This window comes from Hyperoodon ampullatus, assembly GCF_949752795.1.
Source record: "Hyperoodon ampullatus genome assembly, chromosome: 6".
Lineage (NCBI taxonomy): Eukaryota > Metazoa > Chordata > Mammalia > Artiodactyla > Ziphiidae > Hyperoodon > Hyperoodon ampullatus.
In genome coordinates this window covers 5489356-5510229 of record NC_136919.1, presented here as the reverse complement: position 1 = coordinate 5510229, position 20874 = coordinate 5489356, and the positions used below count along the sequence as shown (strand labels likewise).

The following is a 20874-nucleotide window of genomic DNA, read 5'->3' as shown; positions in this document are numbered from 1 at the left end:
GTGACTTCTAAGAGGACAGAGCCGGGCATGAGGTACCAGAATGGAGAGATTTTATGAGAGGAGAGCAGGACATTGCTCTGTTTTGGCACAAAAGTTATGTCTTGCTCAGTGTCAGAGGAAATGATCATGTGAAGTATTTTCACTAATAGAAGTGGGCAGGCAAATTGCCTGCAGCATCTTTGAAAGATAAAAGCGCCAGCCTGTCAGTTTGCCAGTACTTTTCTATGTTAATGCTTCAGGATTTTTAATCTTAACATTTTCCCTGCAGCCACACATGGAGAATTTACCATTTTAATTTTTGTGTTTTCTTCTTCTGTGACCCACTGTCTCACTTAATTTATCTTTTTTCCTCAGTGTCTACACCTGCTAGCAAAATTATTCCCCAAGGGGCTGATAGCACAATGCTTGCAACAAAAACCGTGAAGCATGGCGCCCCTGGCCCTTCCCACCCCATCTCTGCTCCCCAGGCGGCCGCTGCGGCAGCCCTGAGACGGCAGATGGCCAGTCAGGCGCCAGGTAAGAACATCTCTGCTGGGGCTGATGGTGAGCTGTCTGAGCCCCGGGCCAGGACACAGGTGCCAGGAAACGGCGGGCTCTCCTTGCTGCCCTTCAGAAGAGAGGGCTGATGTGATAGGTCTTCACCTTTTGCGGGAGAGAGTTCTGCGAAGGCAGAGACTTAGTCGGGAACTTTCCCTTTAAGGGGCAGTATTATCTGCCACATTCAGTTAAGTGGGAGATCAGTGGGGTTTTTTGATGGAGTTGTTAATCCCTAGTTTTGAATAATGTCTTCTTTAAGCCCAAAACTAATCTTCACAGTTAGATCACCTAATAACATTAGAGTTGTCTGATGGTATCTTAAGGATCCCAGCCACCCTCTGAGGTGGGTATAAGTGTGCCCATTTTGCTTTTGAGTAATGTAGGGTTTGGAGAGGTGAAGGTCACCTGACCAATACGTAACAAAACCCAGACTCCAACCCTGTGTTCTTTGTATTGTAGTACAGCTTTTTCTCTTAAGACTGCAAATTTAAGATGGAAACTTGACAGATGAAAACTCTAAGAAGCTAATCAGCTTTTGCATTTTGTCAGTGGTTTGTGGCTATCCGTGATTTTCTACCTTAAGATTTATAGGTAGTTCGCCTCGGGACCTCAGTTATCACTAGCTATCAATGTTTACAAGCCAGTGGTTCTCAGCCAGAGGCTATTTTGCCCTGCCCATCTCCCCTCCAACAGTTGGCAGTGTTGCTGGCATTTAGTGGGTAGAGGCCAGGAATGCTGCAAAAAAAATCCTAAATGCACAAGACAACCCCACAACAAAGAATTATCCAGCCCCAAAATGTCAATAGTGCCAAGGTTGAGAAACTCGGCTATAAATCAAATATTTTTGTTTTAGCTGAATAAAATTATTTTTTAGTTCTGTAACTGCTTAGAACACATACCAATTTAGACTAAAATTTTAAAAGACTAAAAAGACATGATGGTTTTATTTAGACAAAAAAGAATTACCATTATATAATAATAAAAGATTTCTAGGAAAAGTTCAAATATTAAAACCCTTATTAAGCCATCTAAAATAGATATGAAAGAGCAAAAACCAGATAACTTTTTAAGGCACTTTTGAGCCGTCTGAAAAAATAAGAAACCTTTGATGTTTTAAATATTGGTTGGACCAAGCAGAATCTTAGCATTGTGCTGAACAGGCCCAAAATCAACCTGATTGAGTTGGTTTTTTATAAACTTAAAGTCTGTCAGGATTTAGGATTATTCCACTCTCAGCAGGAGGTGGTGTGATATCTGTTATCATTTTGGAAGCAAATATGTCTAAGGTGTAGGCACCTCTGAATATGAAGGATGAAATACATGCGGTCATGGGCAAGATGTCCCTGGTTACCTCTCTGGACGAGGGAGTGAAGTGAGCTGCCATGGACCCACCGTCCTACCTGGGCTACAGCTTTCAACTTTGCCCAAAGTATAGTTGGAAGAGATCTAAGAGCTTTGCTTAGGCCTTCTTAATAGTTAATTATGAAATATCATTGTCTTGGGCCACAGCTTTAAATTATAAAACACAAAAAAGGAGATATGAAAGCTGACAAGCCTAAGATAGTTAAGTAGGTGTCAGGTCAATCCCTGTTGCCGTTCCTTAATTCAGCCCTCTTGGCCTCATTTTTCACGTTTTATTCATCGTGTCTGTCTCACTAAGGCGTGAGCTTCTTTAGACAAGGAACTATGTTTTAGACATTTTTTTGTATTCCCAGCACCTGAGTCTGACAATAATAAGCTCATGCGAAAGAACAATTGAAAGAATGAATGCATGATGGATGGCAGAAGCCCTTAGTCCGAACACTGCTAATCCTCTAGCTCTTTCTGCCCTTTTGCAGGGCGAGCCAACAATATGGCAGGTATCTCATCTCTGCTGTATAAAAGCTGGCTAGGGAATTCCTTTTTTCTAAACTAGTATATTTGATTAAATTGCATAAAGCTTCACCACATAATTTTTATGAACGGGGTAGGCCAGGCACTCCACTGAACACAGTGCTGCAGAGCAACCTAAATTTCCTGTATATAATAAGTTTGCATTCTGCTTGAGTTTGTGTCCTAGTTTATAGCTGGCTAGAATTTTTGATCCTTTACTGCAATTAATGTGCCTTTCTCTTCTCTATTTAAATAGCTGTCAGTACTTTGACCGAATCAACCTTGAAGAATGTCCCTCAAGTGGTAAATGTGCAGGAACTGAAGAATAATCCTACAGCCCCCTCTGCAGCGATGGGGTATGTTACTACTTTTCAGTGTGTTTAAGCCCGTGAATTATTCTGTAATAGTGGTGAACTGCCTGCAGGGAGCAGCATTGCCATTGTCAGAGTGTGACTGTTTTTCCTGCAGAACTTTAGGTTATAAGAGGGGTGGAGTGGACAGCTAATCTTGGGTACACAACTGGGTTTTCAGGAGATTGTCCTCTTCAACTGGCAGTAACAGTTGCCTCATAAACCTTCAGAGTCTTGGTGATATATACTCAGTATGCTGTTTGTCATGTGTAAGTCTACGTATGATACACATTACGGTTACTAAGTCAGGTAAGGTGTACGGTTTGATTTTTGATTTTTTTTGTTTTTTAATACCCTTGAGGCTCCTGAGTTGGCACTTCGACTCTAATGCAGACTGTTGATTCTGAAAACCCAGTGATGATCCTGAGATTGACGGTCTCTCCTTCCTTCCTTCCTGTCTCCAGGCGTTCCTCTTCTTTCAAGTTTCTCATACCTTTTGTATGAAAAAACAATCTTTTAAAAGGCACCAGCTCTGTTTGGAGACTTCTAGCTTGTCTTCATGCCATATCTGAGGGCCAGATCATTGCTGCCAGAGCTGACTTTTCTTAAGTCTGAATCTGTGTTTAGAATTCAAGGCATTGACTCCGTGTCACTGTTCTGGGCAGCACGGTTCATAGAATATGCTTGTGCCCTGTTGCCCTGTGTATTTTGTAGCCAGGAGCTCTTCAGTGTGGCTGAAGAGGGAAGACTTGAGGGCTGTTTCCTCAGTCTGAATGTAGGGATCGTGAGGACCAGTGTCATTCAGGCATTTAGAGTCTGGTGCCCATTACTAGCCCAGCGGTGAGAAGAACAGCCACAGACCCTGTGTTTTTTCCGGTTTACATTAGCTTTCTCCTACTCCCCTGCCCCCAGGTCTGCTCACTATTCTGTTTTGGCTTTATCGAGTGGCCCTGCTGCACTAGTCCACTGGCCTCTTCTTTCCACATTGGTCCATTTATCAACACTGCCAGGAATTTCTTAGTTATCTCAGGGCCATACTAACAGCCAAAAACAAGCCTACTTGCTTTCCTATCTTGTAGTGACCTTGAAGCTTTGGTATGCTGTTTAGACCAAGATGGCATTTGTGGTCGTTGTGAACTTCTCAAGGGAAAGAACTATGCATTAGAGTTTGGGAGTTATAGCCAGATTCCTAGTGTAGGGTAGGCAAAGAAAAGCCACTGCAAGGCAGAATATTACATAAGACAGGAAAATCCAGCTTAATGGTGAAAGAAATATGGTCTGGTATTTCTGAGGTATTTTAGCTGTTAACCATGTGTGAGAAGCACCTATTGGTGATTTCCTTTATCTTATCTCAGGCTTTGTTTCCCTCCAAGGTTCATCTGAGCTAATCATTGTTAAGGGCTTTGTTAAAGGAGCAATGCTGAGTTTTCCCTTTTTTCTGACTAAGAAAAATAGACACAAGAGTTAAAAAGGGGGCTTCCCTAGTGGCACAGTGGTTGAGAGTCCGCCTGCCGATGCAGGGGACACGGGTTCATGCCCCGGTCCGGGAAGATCCCACATGCCGTGGAGCGGCTGGGCCCGTGAGCCATGGCTGCTGAGCCTGCACGTCTGGAGCCTGTGCTCCGTAACAGGAGAGACCACAACAGTGAGAGGCCCGCGCGTACCACCAAAAAAAAAAAAAAGTTAAAAAGGAATCGAAGAAACTCTCTTCCTTTCCCCACAGAGTATAGACTCTGGTGCACTTATTTAACTTGTAAGCCCAGAGTGGTGCCTGGAATGCAGTTCCTTTTTAATAACCACTTGTTGAATAATAGGTGAATCTAAGCATAATTGACAAGTGGAAATTGGTATTTACCACCTCCCCCAATAAGAAAGCTTGAGAGGGAATTACATTCATTATAAAATTACTTTCAGATTCTCTTAAGCAGTAGTTTGGTAAGTGTATTTTAAATATTTAATTTTGCATTTAACTTTTTCTGAGTAATATCTTAAAGAGATTTATTATAAGATGAGCTTACACATTTCTTGCAAATCAAAACTACGGTGAAGTATCACCTCACACGGTCAGAATGGCCATCATCAAAAAATCTACAAACAATAAATGCTGGAGAGGGTGTGCAGAAAAGGAAACTCTCCTACACTGTGGGTGGGAATGTAAATTGGTTACAGCCACTATGGAGAACAGTATGGAGGCTCCTTAAAAAACTAAAAAACAGAACTACCATATGACCCAGCAATCCCACTACTGGGCATATACCCGGAGAAAACCATAATTCCAAAAGATACATGCATCCCAGTGTTGACTGAAGCACTATTTACAATAGCCAAGACATGGAAGCAATCTAAATGTCCATCAACAGAGGAATGGATAAAGAAGATGTGGTACATATATACAGTGGGATATTACTCAGCCATAAAAAAGAACAAAATAATGCCATTTGTAGCAATGTGGGTGGACCTAGAGATTGTCATACTGAGTGAAGTAAGTCAGAAACAGAAAGGCAAATATCATATGATATCACTTATATGTGGAATCTAAAAAAAAAGGGGTACAAATGAACTTAACAAGACAGAAGTAGAGTCATGGAGGTAGAAAAACTTATGGTTACCAAGGGATAAGGGGGGGAGCGATAAATTGGGAGACTAGGACTGACATATACACGCTACTATATATAAAACAGATAACTAATAAGAACCTGCTGTCTAGCACAGGGAACTCTACTCAATACTCTGGAATGGCCTATATGGGAAAAGAATCTAAAAAAAAAAAAGAGGAGTGGATGTATGTGTATGTATAACGGATTCACTTTCCTCTACACCTGAAACTAACACAACATTGTAAATCAACTGTACTCCAATAAAAATTTTAAAACAAAAGCAAACAAACAAAAAAAATGAGCTTACACATTTCTGCCGTTGGTATATCTTATGTTCATTGGCCTCATCCCTTATATTCATCTCCTGTTTTCAGGAAGAGGGTTCATCTGGAGCAAACCCTTGGCTATCTAGACTCCTCTCCAGTGCTCAGTCACGTGATTCAGCAGGTTCTTAAGGGGTGTCTGCCATGAACATGATAACACCCTGGGTATTTGGGATCCAGTAGTGAGTAAGACATACCAGGTCCCCGCTTTCCTGGCACTTAGATCTTAGCAAGAAGATCTTAGCCACTAGACGACCCATTACATCAACAGTTCTCTAACTGCAGTATGAGTTGGATGAAGGAGACGTACAAGGTGCTAAGAAGGCACACAGTGAGGCCATCTGGTTGAATCTGGGGCTGATGAGGCTGGGAAGGAAAAGGTGTTTTAGCTGAAAGTTGAGCAGTGACCAGAAGCTGCCAGGCAGAGTGGAGAGAAGATTGTTATAAACAGAGGGTGCAGGATGTGTAAACGCCCAGACCTGGGAAAGGACAGAGCATGTTTGAGGTGAAGGTGAACGAAGGCCAGTATGTCTAGAGACCTGGCAGGAAATGGAGGATGAAGAAAGCAGGGCCGAATGAGGTTAGAAATACGGTGGGATTTTTGGTTGGTTGGGTTTTTTTCCAAAGCACACCGGATAGATCATTCCTTTCAGGAATTTTGGCGTTCATTTATTCATTCTTTCTACAAATACTTTATGAGCATTTCCTATATGCCACACACTGTTCTAGGTGCCAGGGATAAAGCAGTTAACAAAACAGATTCCCCAAAACCCCCAAACCCTGCCCTTGTCACAGAGAGACAAATGGTACGTAAAATATATAGTATTTTAGGTGGCGATAGGTATGATGGAGAAAATTAAAGCAGAGAAGGGGTTTAGGGACTGTTGTGTGGACATGGGTTGCAATTTTAAATAGGAACAAGGAAGGTGCTATTCATACATGGCTAATGACTAAAATATCTCAGAAATATCGGACCATATTTCTTTCACCATTAAACTGGATTCTCCCGTCTTATGTAATATTTTGCCTTGCAGTGTCTTTTGACACTTAACATTTGAATAAAGACCGAAGACCAGAGAGCAGGTCGCATGAATATCCTAAGGAAGAAAGCCCCAAGCACCAGGCCTGTAGTGAGAGCATATCTGGCAGGTTCAGGAAGGAGCCAGACAACCACTGGTGGCTGGAGGGAGAGGGATAGCGGGGCCGGGGCCCGGGATACAGGTCTTGTAACATCTAGTAAGCCTCGGTCAGGACCTGGCTGACCAATGGATGTTGAGCAAACTGATCTGATTTATGTTTCCTTTATTAAAAGCAATTTAGCAATTTTTTAAAATATTGGGGCATAATTAACACAGTAAAATTCACCTTTTTTTGGTGTAAAAGTCCATGAGGTTTGATAAATGCAGATAGTTCTCTTGACCTATGGTTTTAGCAGGAAGCTTCTGGTTCTTATATTGAGAATAGATGAAAAGGGCTGGAGTGAGGAATGGTAGAAACAGGGAGAACAGTTAGGAAGCTTTATTTTTTTTTAATTGTAAAATATATGTATAACAAAATTTATTAATTTAACCATTTTAAGTGTATAGTGACATTAAGTACATTTACAGTGTTGTGTAACCTTCACCACTATCTGTTTCCAGAACTTTTTCATTATCTCATTCAGAAACTGTAGCCATTAAATAGTAACTCTTCACTCCCCCTTCCCTCTAGTGTCTGGTAGCCTTTATTCTACTTTCTGTCTCTAAGAATTTGTCTGTTCTAGGTACATCATATAAGTAGAATCATACAGTATTTGTCCTTTTGTGTCTGGCTTATTTCGCTCAAATTTTCGAGATTTATCCATGTTGTAGCGCATGTCAGAATTTCATTCTTTTTATGGCTGAATAATATTCCATTGTGCGCGTATGTCCTATTTTACTTATCCATTCATCTGTAAGTTGACACTTCGGTGTTTCCCCTCTTCTTGTACAAGTATCTGTTGGAGTCCTTGCTTTCAGTTATTTGGGGTAATGTTTTAGGAGTGGAATTGCTAGATCATATGGTAATTCTGCATTTAGCTTTTTGAGCTAAATGTAGTTCAAACTGTTTTCCAAAGCAGCTGCACCATTTTAGATTCCCAGTAGCAACGTATGAGGTTCCAATTTCTCCACATCCTCACTAATATTTGTTATCGTCCAACTTTTTGATTACAGCTATCCTAATGGGTGTTACATGGTATCTCCTTGTGGTTTTGATATGCATTTCCCTTATGACTAATGAATGATAATTGGGAGTCTATTCATATGCTTATTGGCCATTTGTATCTTCCTTAAAGACATGTCTATTTAGATCCTTTGCCTGTTTTTTAATTGGGTTATTTATCTTAATTGTTGAGGTGTCATATTCTTTATGTAATCTACATTCAAGTCCCTTATCAGATACATGATTTGTGAATATGTTTTCCCATTCTTTGAATAGTTTTCACTTTCTTGATAGTGTCCTTTGGAACAACAAAATTTTTAATTTTGATGAAATTCAGTTTATTTTTTTCTTTTGTTGCTTGTGCTATAGGTGTCTTACATATAGGTATGTGTTTAAGAAACCATTGCTTAATCCAAGATCATAAAGATTTACTCCTGTGTTTTCTTCTAACTTTTATTGTTTGAGCTCTCACATTTAGGTCTTTGATCTGTTCTGAGTTAATTTTTGTAAATAGTGTGACTCTGTGGTTCAACATCTTTATTTTGCATGTGGATATTCAGTTGTCCCAGCACCATTTGCAGAAAAGACTCTTTTTTTTTCCCCCTTTGAATTGCCTTGGTGCCCTTGTCAGATTGATCGGTTTTCTAATGTTAAACCAATTGTTGGTAATGATGTATTGTCCTTTTTTTATATATGGTTGGATTCAATTTGCTAAAATTTTGTTAAGAATTTTTTCATGTCTTAATGAGCAATATTGGTCTGTAGATTTTGGTTTTTTGTAATATCATTGTTTCATTCTGGTATCAGAGTAATGCCGGCCTTACAGAATGAGTTGGGGAGTGTTCCTTCCTTTTCAGTTTTCTGGAAGAGTTTATGTAGATTTGTTATTATTTCATCCTTAAGTGTTTGGTAGAATTCACCACTGAAGCCATTTTGGCTTGGAAATTTCAGTTTCTTTAGTAGATATAGGACTATTCAGCTTATCCACTTCTTGAGTGAACTTTGGTAGTTTGTGCCTTCCAAGAAATTTGTTCATTTCATTTGAGTTATCGAATTTATTGGCATGACGTTTTTTGTAATAGTCACTGATAATCATCCTTTTAATGGGGATAGAATTCATAATGATTTCACTTCCCTCTTTCCTGTTAGTGGTGATTTGTGTCTTTTTTTACCTCATCAGTCTAGCTAGAGGTTTATCAATTTTATTGATCTCAAAGGAACCAGCTTTTGGTTTCATTGATTTTTTTCCTATTACTTTTTTACTTGGCCTTTATTATTTCATTTTCCTACTTACTTTGGGTTTTATTTACTCTTTTTTTCTAGTTTCTTAAGGTAGAAGCTAATGTCATTGATTTGAGACTGTTCTTTTCTAATACAGGCATTTTAGTGCTATAAATTTCCCTCTAAGAATTGCTTTGGCTACATCCCACAGATTTTTTTTTTTTTTTTTCCGGTATGCGGGCCTCTCACTGTTGTCGCCTCTCCCATTGCGGAGCACAGGCTCCGGATGCGCAGGGTCAGCAGCCATGGCTCACGGGCCCAGCCGCTCCGTGGCATGTGGGATCTTCCCGGACCGGGGCATGAACCCGTGTCCCCTGCACCAGCAGGTGGACTCTCAACCACTGTGCCACCAGGGAAGCCCGAAAATTTAGTTTTTTAAAGTAAAATTTGGGGGGAGTTCCCTGGTGCTCTAGTGGCTAGGATTCCTCATTTTGACTGCCGTGGCCCGGTTCAATCCCTGGTCAGGGAACTGAGATACCGCAAGCTGCACAGCGTGGGCAAATAAACTTAATTGTTAACATTTTTCCATGTCATTATAAATTCTTAACAATCCTGTTTTCATATTTAATATAGGTCTTTTTTAAAGCTCTAATACAGTTCCAACTTGCATTATTTAAGTTACTTGACACCTAGACATGCGTGCAAAAACTACAGTTTGATTTAGCAGGCTTTTAGATGATATTTTGGAAAGCATTTGAGTCTTCAAAGACATAAAATTTACCAATAGGGGACAACAGTTGGTGGTAACAAGACATAAGAAACCCCTAAAAGTGAACTTTTTTTTTCTCTACTGACTGATATTCAGGGATGTGCTTCTTACGTTGTTACCAACAATGTTAAAATAATTTGACACTTAGATAATTTTGCATGCTTGCAGCCATATCTGTTGGATAAATTCTCAGTTGTAGGACTGCTGAGGCAAAGGAGATATCCATATATGTGAGTGTATGTACATACATATAATTTTTATAATTGTTGTCAACTTTCTCTCAGTAGAGCTTATACCAATTTCTCCTTCCCACAGGCAGTGTATGACAATCTGGTTCCCCATATCTTTGCCAAGATTATCAAACTTTACAATTACTACAGTCTGATAGGTGAAAAAATGAACTGAGAGATTTTGTTTTCAATATCTTCTATTATTTTCTTTTTCTCTCCTGATTTATTTCTTCAGTTGCTTTTGTTAAGTAGTCCTATCTCCTTACTTGCTTCACCTTTAAATAATTACAAAAAATTCATAGTTCATTAAATAGTTAACTTTAGCAGCTTTCACAGTTTAGATCCACTGTGTCATATGTGAGTTTATAAAAAGATATACATGATAATGATTAAGACTTACCAAAATAAAACATAACCAGGTCTGTTGTTTTTTAAGCTCTTTAAAATGTTGAAATAGGTAAAAGAATGAGTAGTTGGCCCCTTTCACAACAATAGTATGAATATTTGCCCTGTTAAAGTTCATTAAAGTTTAAGGGACCACTAAGAAAGGGCCTAGGCAACATTTTAATGCTTCACAATCTTAACAACTCAATTTTATCATTGTGTGTAGAGTACACAGCCCTAGAATGTGTGTGCATTAGCCTGACTATGTCAGCAGGCAGTGCTGATAGGGCGTGGCAAAAAAACAAAAAAATGGCTTTGCTGTGTTCAAGGCAGTGTTTGAACGAGGTTTTGTTGTGACATTTTTTGATGTTTATCATACTTGATATGTTCACCTCCACTTGTATATTAACTTTTATCAGGATGGTCTGGGTAATGGAGAGTCGGAGAACTTAAGTTCTGTTGCAGTTGTTTTTCTCCAAGAACCTAATTTTACTACTCTTAGTGACCTGTGTAGCTCCATTTCTCCTTTCTAAAGCAGTGCCCTAGTGTTGGCAGTAGTATAAATGTCATTTGTAGACTCATGTAGTAAATATATGTGACAGTGCCATTTTCTGCCTGTGGTCCTTTGATCTCTGTTTTCAGCTGTGGAACAGAACATTTCAAATGAATTTCCAGTGATCTCTTTTCAGGTCCATACTGCTAGAAAGTGGAATACAGTCATCCAAAATATGATAATTCCAAGTTTAGTATTTCCATCTTCTCTTGAACATTTCTAGCTGTTGATTTCCATTGTTTTGGTTCACAATCACGCACAAGTCTTTGAACACACTTGTTTGGTAGTACACTGTTCTTTTCTGCTTGTGCTCTTGGATCATGGTGGGTCCGATTTAGTCAGTAGGTTTGTTAACTGATTGCACTGAGCAGCATTTCTCTGCAGGGTTGTCATATGGCCCAGTGTGTAAGTACTGTGAATCCTAATTTTGTGTGTTTGGGGATTTAGGACACCCAAGAGATTTATAGCATTATCACAAGTAAATAGAACAATAATTACACTCAGTCTGCTTCATGCATGCTTTAATTTACCGTCATGTCATAACTAAGTTTAGGGTGCAAAAAATATGCTAAAATTGGGTGAATTGCTGCTTTTCTTTTTATTTGTAGTTTCTTTTTTTTGCTTATCTTTAAGAAAGCATGAAATATTTTCATTGCCCTCGTGACTTGCCTGAGCTGCCGCCATTTTTCCACCTAAGTCAGCTGTGTCCGCCCAGGGATTTCTCAGTCCCAGCATCTCGCTCACACATTCCTTTTCTCGTTGGAGAGTCAGCAGATGAGGGGAGCAGTGTCCCTGCGTACCTGTTTGGTAGAACATCTCAGGGGAACAGGGGTGTGTCTCTTCAGAGAGGCGCACATTTACAGCTCCTTCTCTCTTCAGTAGGAAAATAAAGAGGTTCTGTTTCATTGAAAATAACTGCCTTTTTTCTTCTCTCTGAATCTAACAAAGTTTGTTTGGAAGGTTCCTGTATTATTTCAGGAGAGTCTCCTGAGGTGACTGTAAGATTATTAAAATGTTTGATAATTTTTTTCTATGAGGCATGGGCTTATTTTTGTCTTTCCTCTTCCAAGTTAATCTTTCGATGGAAAATTATTAATTCTCCCTAAAGGAGAGTTCTGAAAACTAAAACCAAGTCGTACAATCGCTGTTCCTCTGCATATACTAGTCAGAGTAGCTGTTCACTGAGGACAGATAGATTGATGGAAAGAATTGCTCCCAGGAGCCAAGGATAGAGCTTTGCGTTAAACGGGTGATTTTTTTCCATCACATATTAACACTAAGTAATTATTGAAATAACAGTTCCCTGCTTACTGTGTTCAGGGGTAACAAAAGATGGTGAGAACTCTTTCTACACACACTGGGTGCACTTTTCATACCATAGCAGAAGTGCAGGTCGGGAAGGGAACCGTGGGATGTTTGACTCTCTTGTGTGCTGACATCGTGAGCGCTGGGCTCCCAGGGCTGGTTGCCGTGAGAAGCTGAGATCTCTTCTTTGAGCCACAGATCATATACATCCCACGGATGCTGTTGAACATTTTCTCAGGCTTGGAAAACAGAATCAGGAATTCCCCACGTGGTCCGGAATGGCGGTGGGTGTTGGGGAGGAGGTGCCAAAGGCTGAGTCTCCAGATAAGAAAAGGATCTACTTCTGAATAGTCATAATTTTTTCCTAGGATTGCAGGTCACTGCTTTGACTTTTATGCTAAAGACCCAACTTTCATTTAAAGAATTTAGTCTTCAATCCGAAAAATGTCGAATGACTTTGATTAGGGTCCCAGACATCTATATTCTACCCCAAAATTGATATTATTTTTTGGACAGAAGGTTGGCTCAGGGATGAATGTGATTTACACCCAGTCATGCCCTTCTCTTGAGCATTTGCTTTGTGTTTTTCAGTTCTTCAGTGCCGTACTCTGCAGCCAAAACACCTCACCCGATGTTGACCCCAGCGGCTGCTAACCAAGCTAAGCAGGTAAATTGCTGATTTTGGCTTTGCTGACGTGACATGCAGTGACTGTCTTTGTAACTGAAGACAATACTGTACTAAGTCCTCATGTTGTTTAAATGAACTATAAGTCTGACAGAGACCTGTGATCCTTTCCCCACAATTTGTGCCGGTCCTGACCTAGTAGGTCAGTTAGGCCCTGATACTGTCTTTGTAGCCATGTGACATTCTGCACCTAGCAATCTTGGGTCATAATTCTGTATTTGTATGGGGTGTCTGTATGGAGTTGAAATTTACTTTCATTTAACATCGTCTTAGTTAACCCATACAACAACCTTATAGACAAGACAGGTGTTCAGCTATGTTTCACTAATGAAGAAGCCGGGGCTCAAGTGACTAACACAGGCTTCCACGGTTTTTATTAAATGATGGAACCAGAGCTGGAACCCAAGTCTTCCGACTTCTTCCTGTCCACTGCTTTGTTCATTGTACCTTTCAGTATCAGCATCCAGGGGATAGTTTCTCTTGCTTTCTCTTGCAATCCCTGTTTTTCAGACCTTGCATCTTCAGTGATGTTTGTTATGTCTACTTTCAGCCTTTTGCCTGATAAACATTGTCTCTTACAAAAATACGTTATATTATAAACAGTTAAACAATCCAGAAGAAAATAATAGGAGATGGCTGAGAGGTAGATCAAGCTGTCTCTGAAACTTTCCCTAAGAAAACCTGGTTTCTCTGCTACTCATCTCTGCCTCTAGAAATAATTGTAGATTGTGTTTGAGATTGAACATCAGGACTTGCCTATTGTGAGTTCTCAGACGTGGCTGTCTACTCCTTAGCTTGCCGTGACTTAACATGACACTTAAGCAGTTAGCATTTGGTCTTCCTTCTGGAGGTTTCCATGTTCACCTTGGAGGACACATGGTAAGGCACAAATCCTCTTGCCTTACCAAGAGGAAAGGAACATTGACCGGAGATGGAAAAGTTTAACAGTTTTGCTTTCTAACCTTATTATAAGTTTTATTGAGAGCCAGGACCTATTTCATTCATTAACTTCTTCTTTCATTTGTGTATCAAATATCCCAGTGCCTTTTACATGCCAAGTGTTGTGTTAGGCGCTGAGGAAATAGCCACAAGCTAAACAGGCTTGACTCTGTTTTCTTGGTGCTTGTGGAATATTCCCATCTCTGATACGATCTTACATGTGGTAAGCGTTTAAAAATACTGACTTAAATTGAAACGGAAAAAACAAAATTAAACTAAATAAAAGTGTTTGTGCTTGCTTATTTTAAATTATGTTATCCTTTTACATGTTCCTTTATTCCAAAGGCTCGTTTGTGGTTTCACATAAATGTCTTGCTCCTGTTATAGGGATCTCTGATAAACGCCTTAAAGCCGTCTGGGCCCACACCAGTGTCCAGTCAATTGTCATCTGGTGATAAAGCTTCAGGTAAGTTTGCAGTTTTGTTTTAGTGAAAATAAAGGTGAAAGATATGCTCCACAGTAGAGTTTATTGTTGTAGATCACAAAGGCAGCTTGATGTGAAATCAAGTACAGTAAAGACATATTTGAAAGGCCTCAGTTGATGTAGAATATCCAGGAAATTAGTGAGCCCTTCAGCAGCTCTGTAGACTTCTGAAATATGAGAGCAATAGGAGAAAGCCTGCCTTTAAATGTTTTTCCTAAAAAGGAGCACCTGCCTTGCTGGATAATCAAAGTTTAGAGAGGAGTGGATCAGAACATTGAACTCTATTTCTTCTACTACAAAGGAAAGAAAAACTCTCTGAGTTTACGAGGACAATTCAAAAGCTGGTAAAACACAGAAAGTAAAATGGATCTGTTACAATATAAGATCTCAGAGTAGATAAAATTCAGTATTAAAAGACTGTGACTTCACATGCTTCCAACACTGACTCAGGCGTAATTACTCTTAACCGAAATTAGTTTTTACAGTCACCATGAAGTGCTCTGACCAGGCATCCACGCCGCCCTAGCCCACTTGACATAAAAGTGTGCTTACACGTAGTGCCTAGTTTAATGTGGGCTCTTCCTCAGCAGCCCCTTTTGTTGACTCTGTGTTAGAGTCCACTTCATTTGACATGTGTTACTTTTTGCTACAGTCCAGAAAATGCTAGATTGTGCTGCCCGCAGTCCAGCGTTCTCACCATGCTCTGGACTCTAGCTTTTATTCTGATTCACGCTCTCCAGTGGGTCTTCAAGCTAATAAATTCTGCTCGAGATGCTGAACTTCACACTTTAGCAGCCTGCCTTCCGTAATCTCTACACAATCATACCATCATCCCAACTTCTCTGTAGTCAAATCTTTCTCATTGGATATTGGGTTTATCTTCAGAAGTATTCCTTGCACTCAGAAGAAAACCATCATTGTGTAAGCCCAAGTTGTATTCTAGAATTCGGATTAATGGAGGAGCACAGTTTTTATCATATAAGCCTTCCATGAGAAGGAGGTATATAGCACTTCTTAACTAGCAGCTAAAACTTTATGTTAGAAGGGAAATTTCAGTGGAATTTGTCAAAGACTTTTGAATCATTTAGGATTCAAATTAAGAAATCTGTTTCCATTTCTAGCTAATATTTTAGAAAAAATTTTTGAAAGATTATGTATCTTAACCCCTTTCAAGGATTTTGTTGGAGAGTTTTTTGTCACTCCTGAAGTTAAGAGTCAAGGACATCTAAGGGGCTTTGTTTTGTGCATGTCTAGGCAGTTAGCATGACTTGCAAAGAAATTTCTAAGATTCATCATTCAGTGATGATCGTGAAATATTCTCTGTCCTTGCTATGCGTTTCCATCTGTCCTCACTTTCTGGAAACAGACTTTTTTTGAGTAGGAAAATTTCCCTGAAAAGTACTATTCAAGAGTTTGTAAAAACTTTCTTTAAAAAAAAAAATTCATTTCTGAAACCTCTATAGAATAATTCCCTTATTACTTAATAATGGAAATACCTTCATTGTTTTTCTGATTATAGAACTATTACAAGTCCACAAAAAGTCTATGGTGTAGAGCTATATAACGTAGAAAACGAAAGCTGCCCCATAAGTTCCCTGTTCCAGAGATAACAGCCCTCAACGATTTGATGTGTATCTCTTGGGGTTTGATGTGTATTGGTTTTTTAAACAAAAACAGTCATATCCTGTATATATTGATATGTAATCTGTTTCCCCGCCCCCCCTAAAGTAAATATCGTGTTCATCTTTCCAGATCTGATAAAACTCTACCTCACTCATTTTAATGGTAGCCTAAGACTTCACTGTACAGTTGTACCCTGTTAAGTTTTAATAGTACTCTGCAGATAGTTTAGACTGTTTTTAACTTTTCAAGATTATAAGTCAGGCTGCCTTGGACAGCCTTGTACACATTACATGGTATTATAGTGGTTTGTTAGATAACTTTACAAATATTTATCCCATACTTACTTAAAGGGAGGTGCTTTTTCTTATTGTTTGGTTTGGTTTGATTTGGGCTTTTTAAATGTAATTCCCCCATTCCCCTCCTCCTTTTAAAAGTAGAGCAATAGGGGAAAGATTGTAGGTAATACCCCAGACTATTAATAAGTAGTTACAGTGTATTGAATGTGGGGAGGATGGTGGATTGCACTTTTAACTCTCTATACTTCTCTATATTACAGCAATCATATGTTACCTCTGTAATTAAAAAAAAAAAGAACTATTATTTAAATACAAAAAGCCTATGGAAAATACAGAAATGTGGAGAGAAAGCAAATAGCCATGAAGTCACTACTCAGAGATATTTAGTTAACCTATTTCTCTTTGGAATTTTGTTTTTCCTTTGGTATATATTACTTTTCGGTAATTGTAAAAGCTACTTTTAAAGCCTTAAATTTGAACTGCACTCCAGTTATTTTGACCTCTTTCCTGGAAAGGGGCAAGTGTGGCATGTCCTGGTTTGGAATTGACAGTGACTGAGCCAGAGAGCAAGTTCAGAGACCTTGAGGCAGCATGACTCAGGCAGCACTGCGGCCACCGACTTGTCCTAGAAAGTGCGTGACCTGGGGCTGCACTCTGCACGGCACCACGCATTCGCTGCCACAGAGAATTAAACTAAAATGGTGATTCTAACTGGTTTTTTGTAATGTTCTCATTTTTTTCCATAATTTCAGGACCAGTGGCAACCAAGATAGAGACAGCTGTGACGTGTACCCCATCTGTTGGGCAGTTCAGCAAGTCTTTCTCATTTTCTCCATCAGGGTCAGTAGTGAACTAAATTTTGTGATATCACCAGCAACCTTACAGATAGCTGTCCCAAATCCTACAATCAGTAGGTATACTTATATACCTACTTATCACTGCAGTGATGCGTTTGATAATAGTGACAGTAGCTTAGTGTCCTAATGTAAATCTGTTTCCCCTTTTTGATTCAAGTTTATACATGTGTTATTACATACTTGCTTATTTGTTTTGATTTTTAGGATAAGCTTCATTTTCTTTGGGTAGTGAGTCTGTGGTTGATCAGGTTTATCACACTGAGGGGTTTTCATCCTGACACCATCTGGGGGCTGGGTGAGAAGTTTGGGTTGGCTTTGCTGCCCTGAGAGGTCACATTATATGCAACTTCTGAGATCAAGGCAGTAGCCATTTGAAAATTTGGGTTTTATATCGATGTGGGGAAATACATTTCTGTTTCATTTTTTAAAAAGTAATGATGGCTATACTTGTCAAGTTGAGTCATCTTTAAAAACAAAAGTGTCTTCTAACCCTCATTCCAAAGGGAGCTTTTATTAACCTTGGAAGAAGAGTGCCTTTTCTCTGTGCTGCAGGCACTCATCTTGAAACCTGTGAGAGTCGCCAAAGCGTCCTTCCCCTTCAGGGGTGGAGTTAGGCTCTGTGTGGCTGAGATAAAAACCCATCCAAAGATTGTTTTTACTGTGAAGAGTTGCACGTTCAGTTCCATTAGAAAAGCCTCTTAAAGCTCTTTCAGTTTATGCTTTTGTAACTGGAATCATATTGACCACAATCTCTTTTTCCTGACGTGAATTTGTTTCTTGAGCATCCTTCAACCTAACCCCTTAAGAGAAGAGAAAGGAGGTGGTTAGAATAAAATTTGAGGGGAGGAAATTACATATATTTTACTGTCAATCGTTATGTTTTCTACCTCCCAAAGGTAGTTTGGAGCAAATTTCAAAGAGTAGGTCAGTGCCAGGAGTTACTGCATCTTTTTTTTTTCTTAATAAATTTATTTATTTTATTTATTTAATTTTGGCTGCGTTGGGTCTTCATTGCTGCGCGCGGGCTTTCTCTAGTTGCGGCGAGCGGGGGCTACTCTTTGTTGCGGTGCACGGGCTTCTCACTGCGGTGGTTTCTCTTGTTGCGGAGCACGGGCTCTAGGCACGCGGTCTTCAGTAGCTGTGGCTCACGGGCTCAGTAGTTGTGGCTCACGGCTCTAGAGCACAGGCTGCAGGCTCAGTAGTTGTGGCGCATAGGCTTAGTTGCTCTGCAGCATGTGGGATCTTCCCGGACCAGGGCTCGAACCCAAGTCCCCTGAATTGGCAGGCAGATTCTTAACCACTTCACCACCAGGGAAACCCTGGAGTTACTGCATCTTTTAATCTTTACTTCTGTGTACTGATAGTCTTCTTGCCATTTTAAAAATAACCTGAAAAGGTTTGGGTCATTGGGTCAATGGCTTACCTCTATTAGATAAAATTTCTTCACCAAGTTTGAGACAAAGAAAGAGAATTGTTTTCTTTTTTGATGTGATGAAATGTTTAACACATCTTCTTAGGTGGTCTTGGTCCATTTGACGAAGCCAAGGATGGGTTAAAAAGAAAACTCTAACTCCAGATACTTAAAACTTACTTAATATTAAGTATACTTAATACTTAAAACTCTAAGTATTTACCATTACTTACCATATTTGGTATGCTTGGTCCCTTACATTTTAAGCTGTATAGTTTTAAATTTGCTATTTGAACTTTTCTCACAGTGAATAGTCTGTTCTGGCTCAGCTTGTGCTGAGTTTTCTTCTTTGGCCATGGTGTCTTCATTCACGGTGTAAAGAAAATGTACAGAAAGAGAGGAGGTGATGAAAAGAGTCAGAAAAGTTTTTGAGGTCAGTTTCCTAGTGGTCTAGTGGTTAGGATTCGGCACTTTCACTGCCAACGGCCCGGCTTCAGTCCCTGGTTGGGGAACTGAGATCCCGCAAGCCGTGAGGTGCGGCCAAAATTTAAAAAAAAGAAAAGAAAAGCTTTTGAACCAAATTTCCCAGCCCAGAACTAAGCATTCTGTCAGAACAGCAGAGACAGTGGCTCCTGTTCCGTGCTGTCCATCACCTCCCTGTGGCGTGCACTGTCCTGATGCGCTGTTTGGTCTCGGTCTGGGTCATAGAGGTCCTCCAGCCTGTCTCGTCTTCCTCACTAGGTGGGCCATCTGCTCTGGCCACTCTCCCCACAGAAGCATTCCCAGTGCGTTTCTCCTACTCCTTTGCTTTCCTTGAAATAGGTCCCCACCCCAGCCTCCACCATGGAAAGCCCAGCCGTTCCTCCAAGGTCTTCTCACCTGCTTTTCCCGTCTTACCTCACCTACAACTTGCCTCTCCCCGCTTAGAGAGCTTGCGAGGGCTCTGCTGCTTCAGAGATAGCGTGCTTTCACTTTGTTGATGTTTATCTTCTAGATTGTAAGTCCCTCGAGAGCAGTTTGTGCGAATGAATTATAAAATGTACTATTAAAAGGGCAATGTTGTGCCTTGGGTTTGTTCATTTTTAACTTCTTTTCTTCCCCTCCCTAGGACTGGCTTTAATTTTGGGATAGTCACACCAACACCGTCTTCTAATTTCACTGCCACACAAGGTACAGTCTCTGCATGGCATAGCATTACTTTTGTGTTTCCCCCTAAACAAGTGCAGGTTTTGGGGGGCAGATGTGTTGACATTTTGCTTGCTGCTGCGTTTTGCCTAAAGTATCTGCAATTAACCTGGGGTTGATATTATGCATTAAAAATAGGCTAGATTTACAGAACTGTGGGGAAGGACTTCTACTCTTCATAATTAAGTACAAGGAAAGGATTTGCTTCTAGAAAAGCAAGGCTGTGCTTTAAATGTGAATGTTTACATGTGAATTAAATTTTTTTCCATCTTTTTCCTATGTCATTTAAAATTGTATCAATTTATAGGATGAGATAGACTTAGTACTATAGAAATCAAAGACTGAACTCATCTTTTTTCCTTGATAACCTATCAGAAAACACACTGGTCTCATGCATGTTGTTACAGATCTACCAACCAGCATGTTTTTAATGTTTAAAAGAATTTGAAGACCTATAAGGAAACCAGATGTACTTTTTAAGTGCCTTCCAGTTCTCAGTTTAAGTAATTAAGTTTACTTTTATTTTAAAAAGAAAGCTTTTATTATAAAAGTGATTGTTATATTTTATTATAAAAGTGATGTGTTCTAGAACCACACATTGTACCCTTAACCATTGCCATTCGGTTATATTTCCTTCTGGGGTTTTTGCTTCCACTCATTTCATGTAACACAGTCTCTTGTGAGTTTTCCAGTATTATTGAAAATCTTGTGTAAATGTCATTTTTGATGGCTACATAATTTCTATCTTGTGGATATGCCATAATTTATTTAACTATTCACCTTTTGGACATTTAGGCTCTTTCCAGGTTTTCCCTATGATAAATAAGACAATGACCATCTTTCATCTCTTCATTCAACACATATTTTTATGAGTGCTTTCTATGTGTCAACCCAAGTGGTAGAAGTTTTTTTTAGTGAAAAAAGGGATCTCCTAAAACCTCCTAGAGGGAGATTAGGGAGCTGAAAGCACAGCAGACTTCCTAAACCTGAGCTGTGTGTGGCACTTAAAGGGTTGTTGATCTCATTCCTTTCTCTCTGGAATAGTGATTCTTAAACTGTTCTGCCCACTTAG

The 20874-nt window shown here is 39.7% G+C and overlaps 1 protein-coding gene across 3 annotated transcripts in view; it reads left to right on the top strand.

The window, feature by feature from the left end:
• The window catches only part of NUP214 (nucleoporin 214), a gene marked incomplete at its 5' end in the record, with an annotated part of 98939 nt that overhangs the window by 45867 nt on the left and 32198 nt on the right, over window positions 1–20874 (top strand). For 2 of the 3 annotated variants that reach the window (XM_079705674.1, XM_079705672.1), the window contains 6 exons: window positions 355–516; window positions 2666–2765; window positions 12914–12989; window positions 14334–14412; window positions 17102–17189; window positions 19726–19787. In XM_079705674.1, coding sequence (XP_079561800.1) covers window positions 355–516; window positions 2666–2765; window positions 12914–12989; window positions 14334–14412; window positions 17102–17189; window positions 19726–19787 — 567 coding nt within the window. The remainder of the gene's footprint in view (window positions 1–354; window positions 517–2665; window positions 2766–12913; window positions 12990–14333; window positions 14413–17101; window positions 17190–19725; window positions 19788–20874) is intronic. The other variant, XM_079705673.1, reaches the window with a different exon arrangement.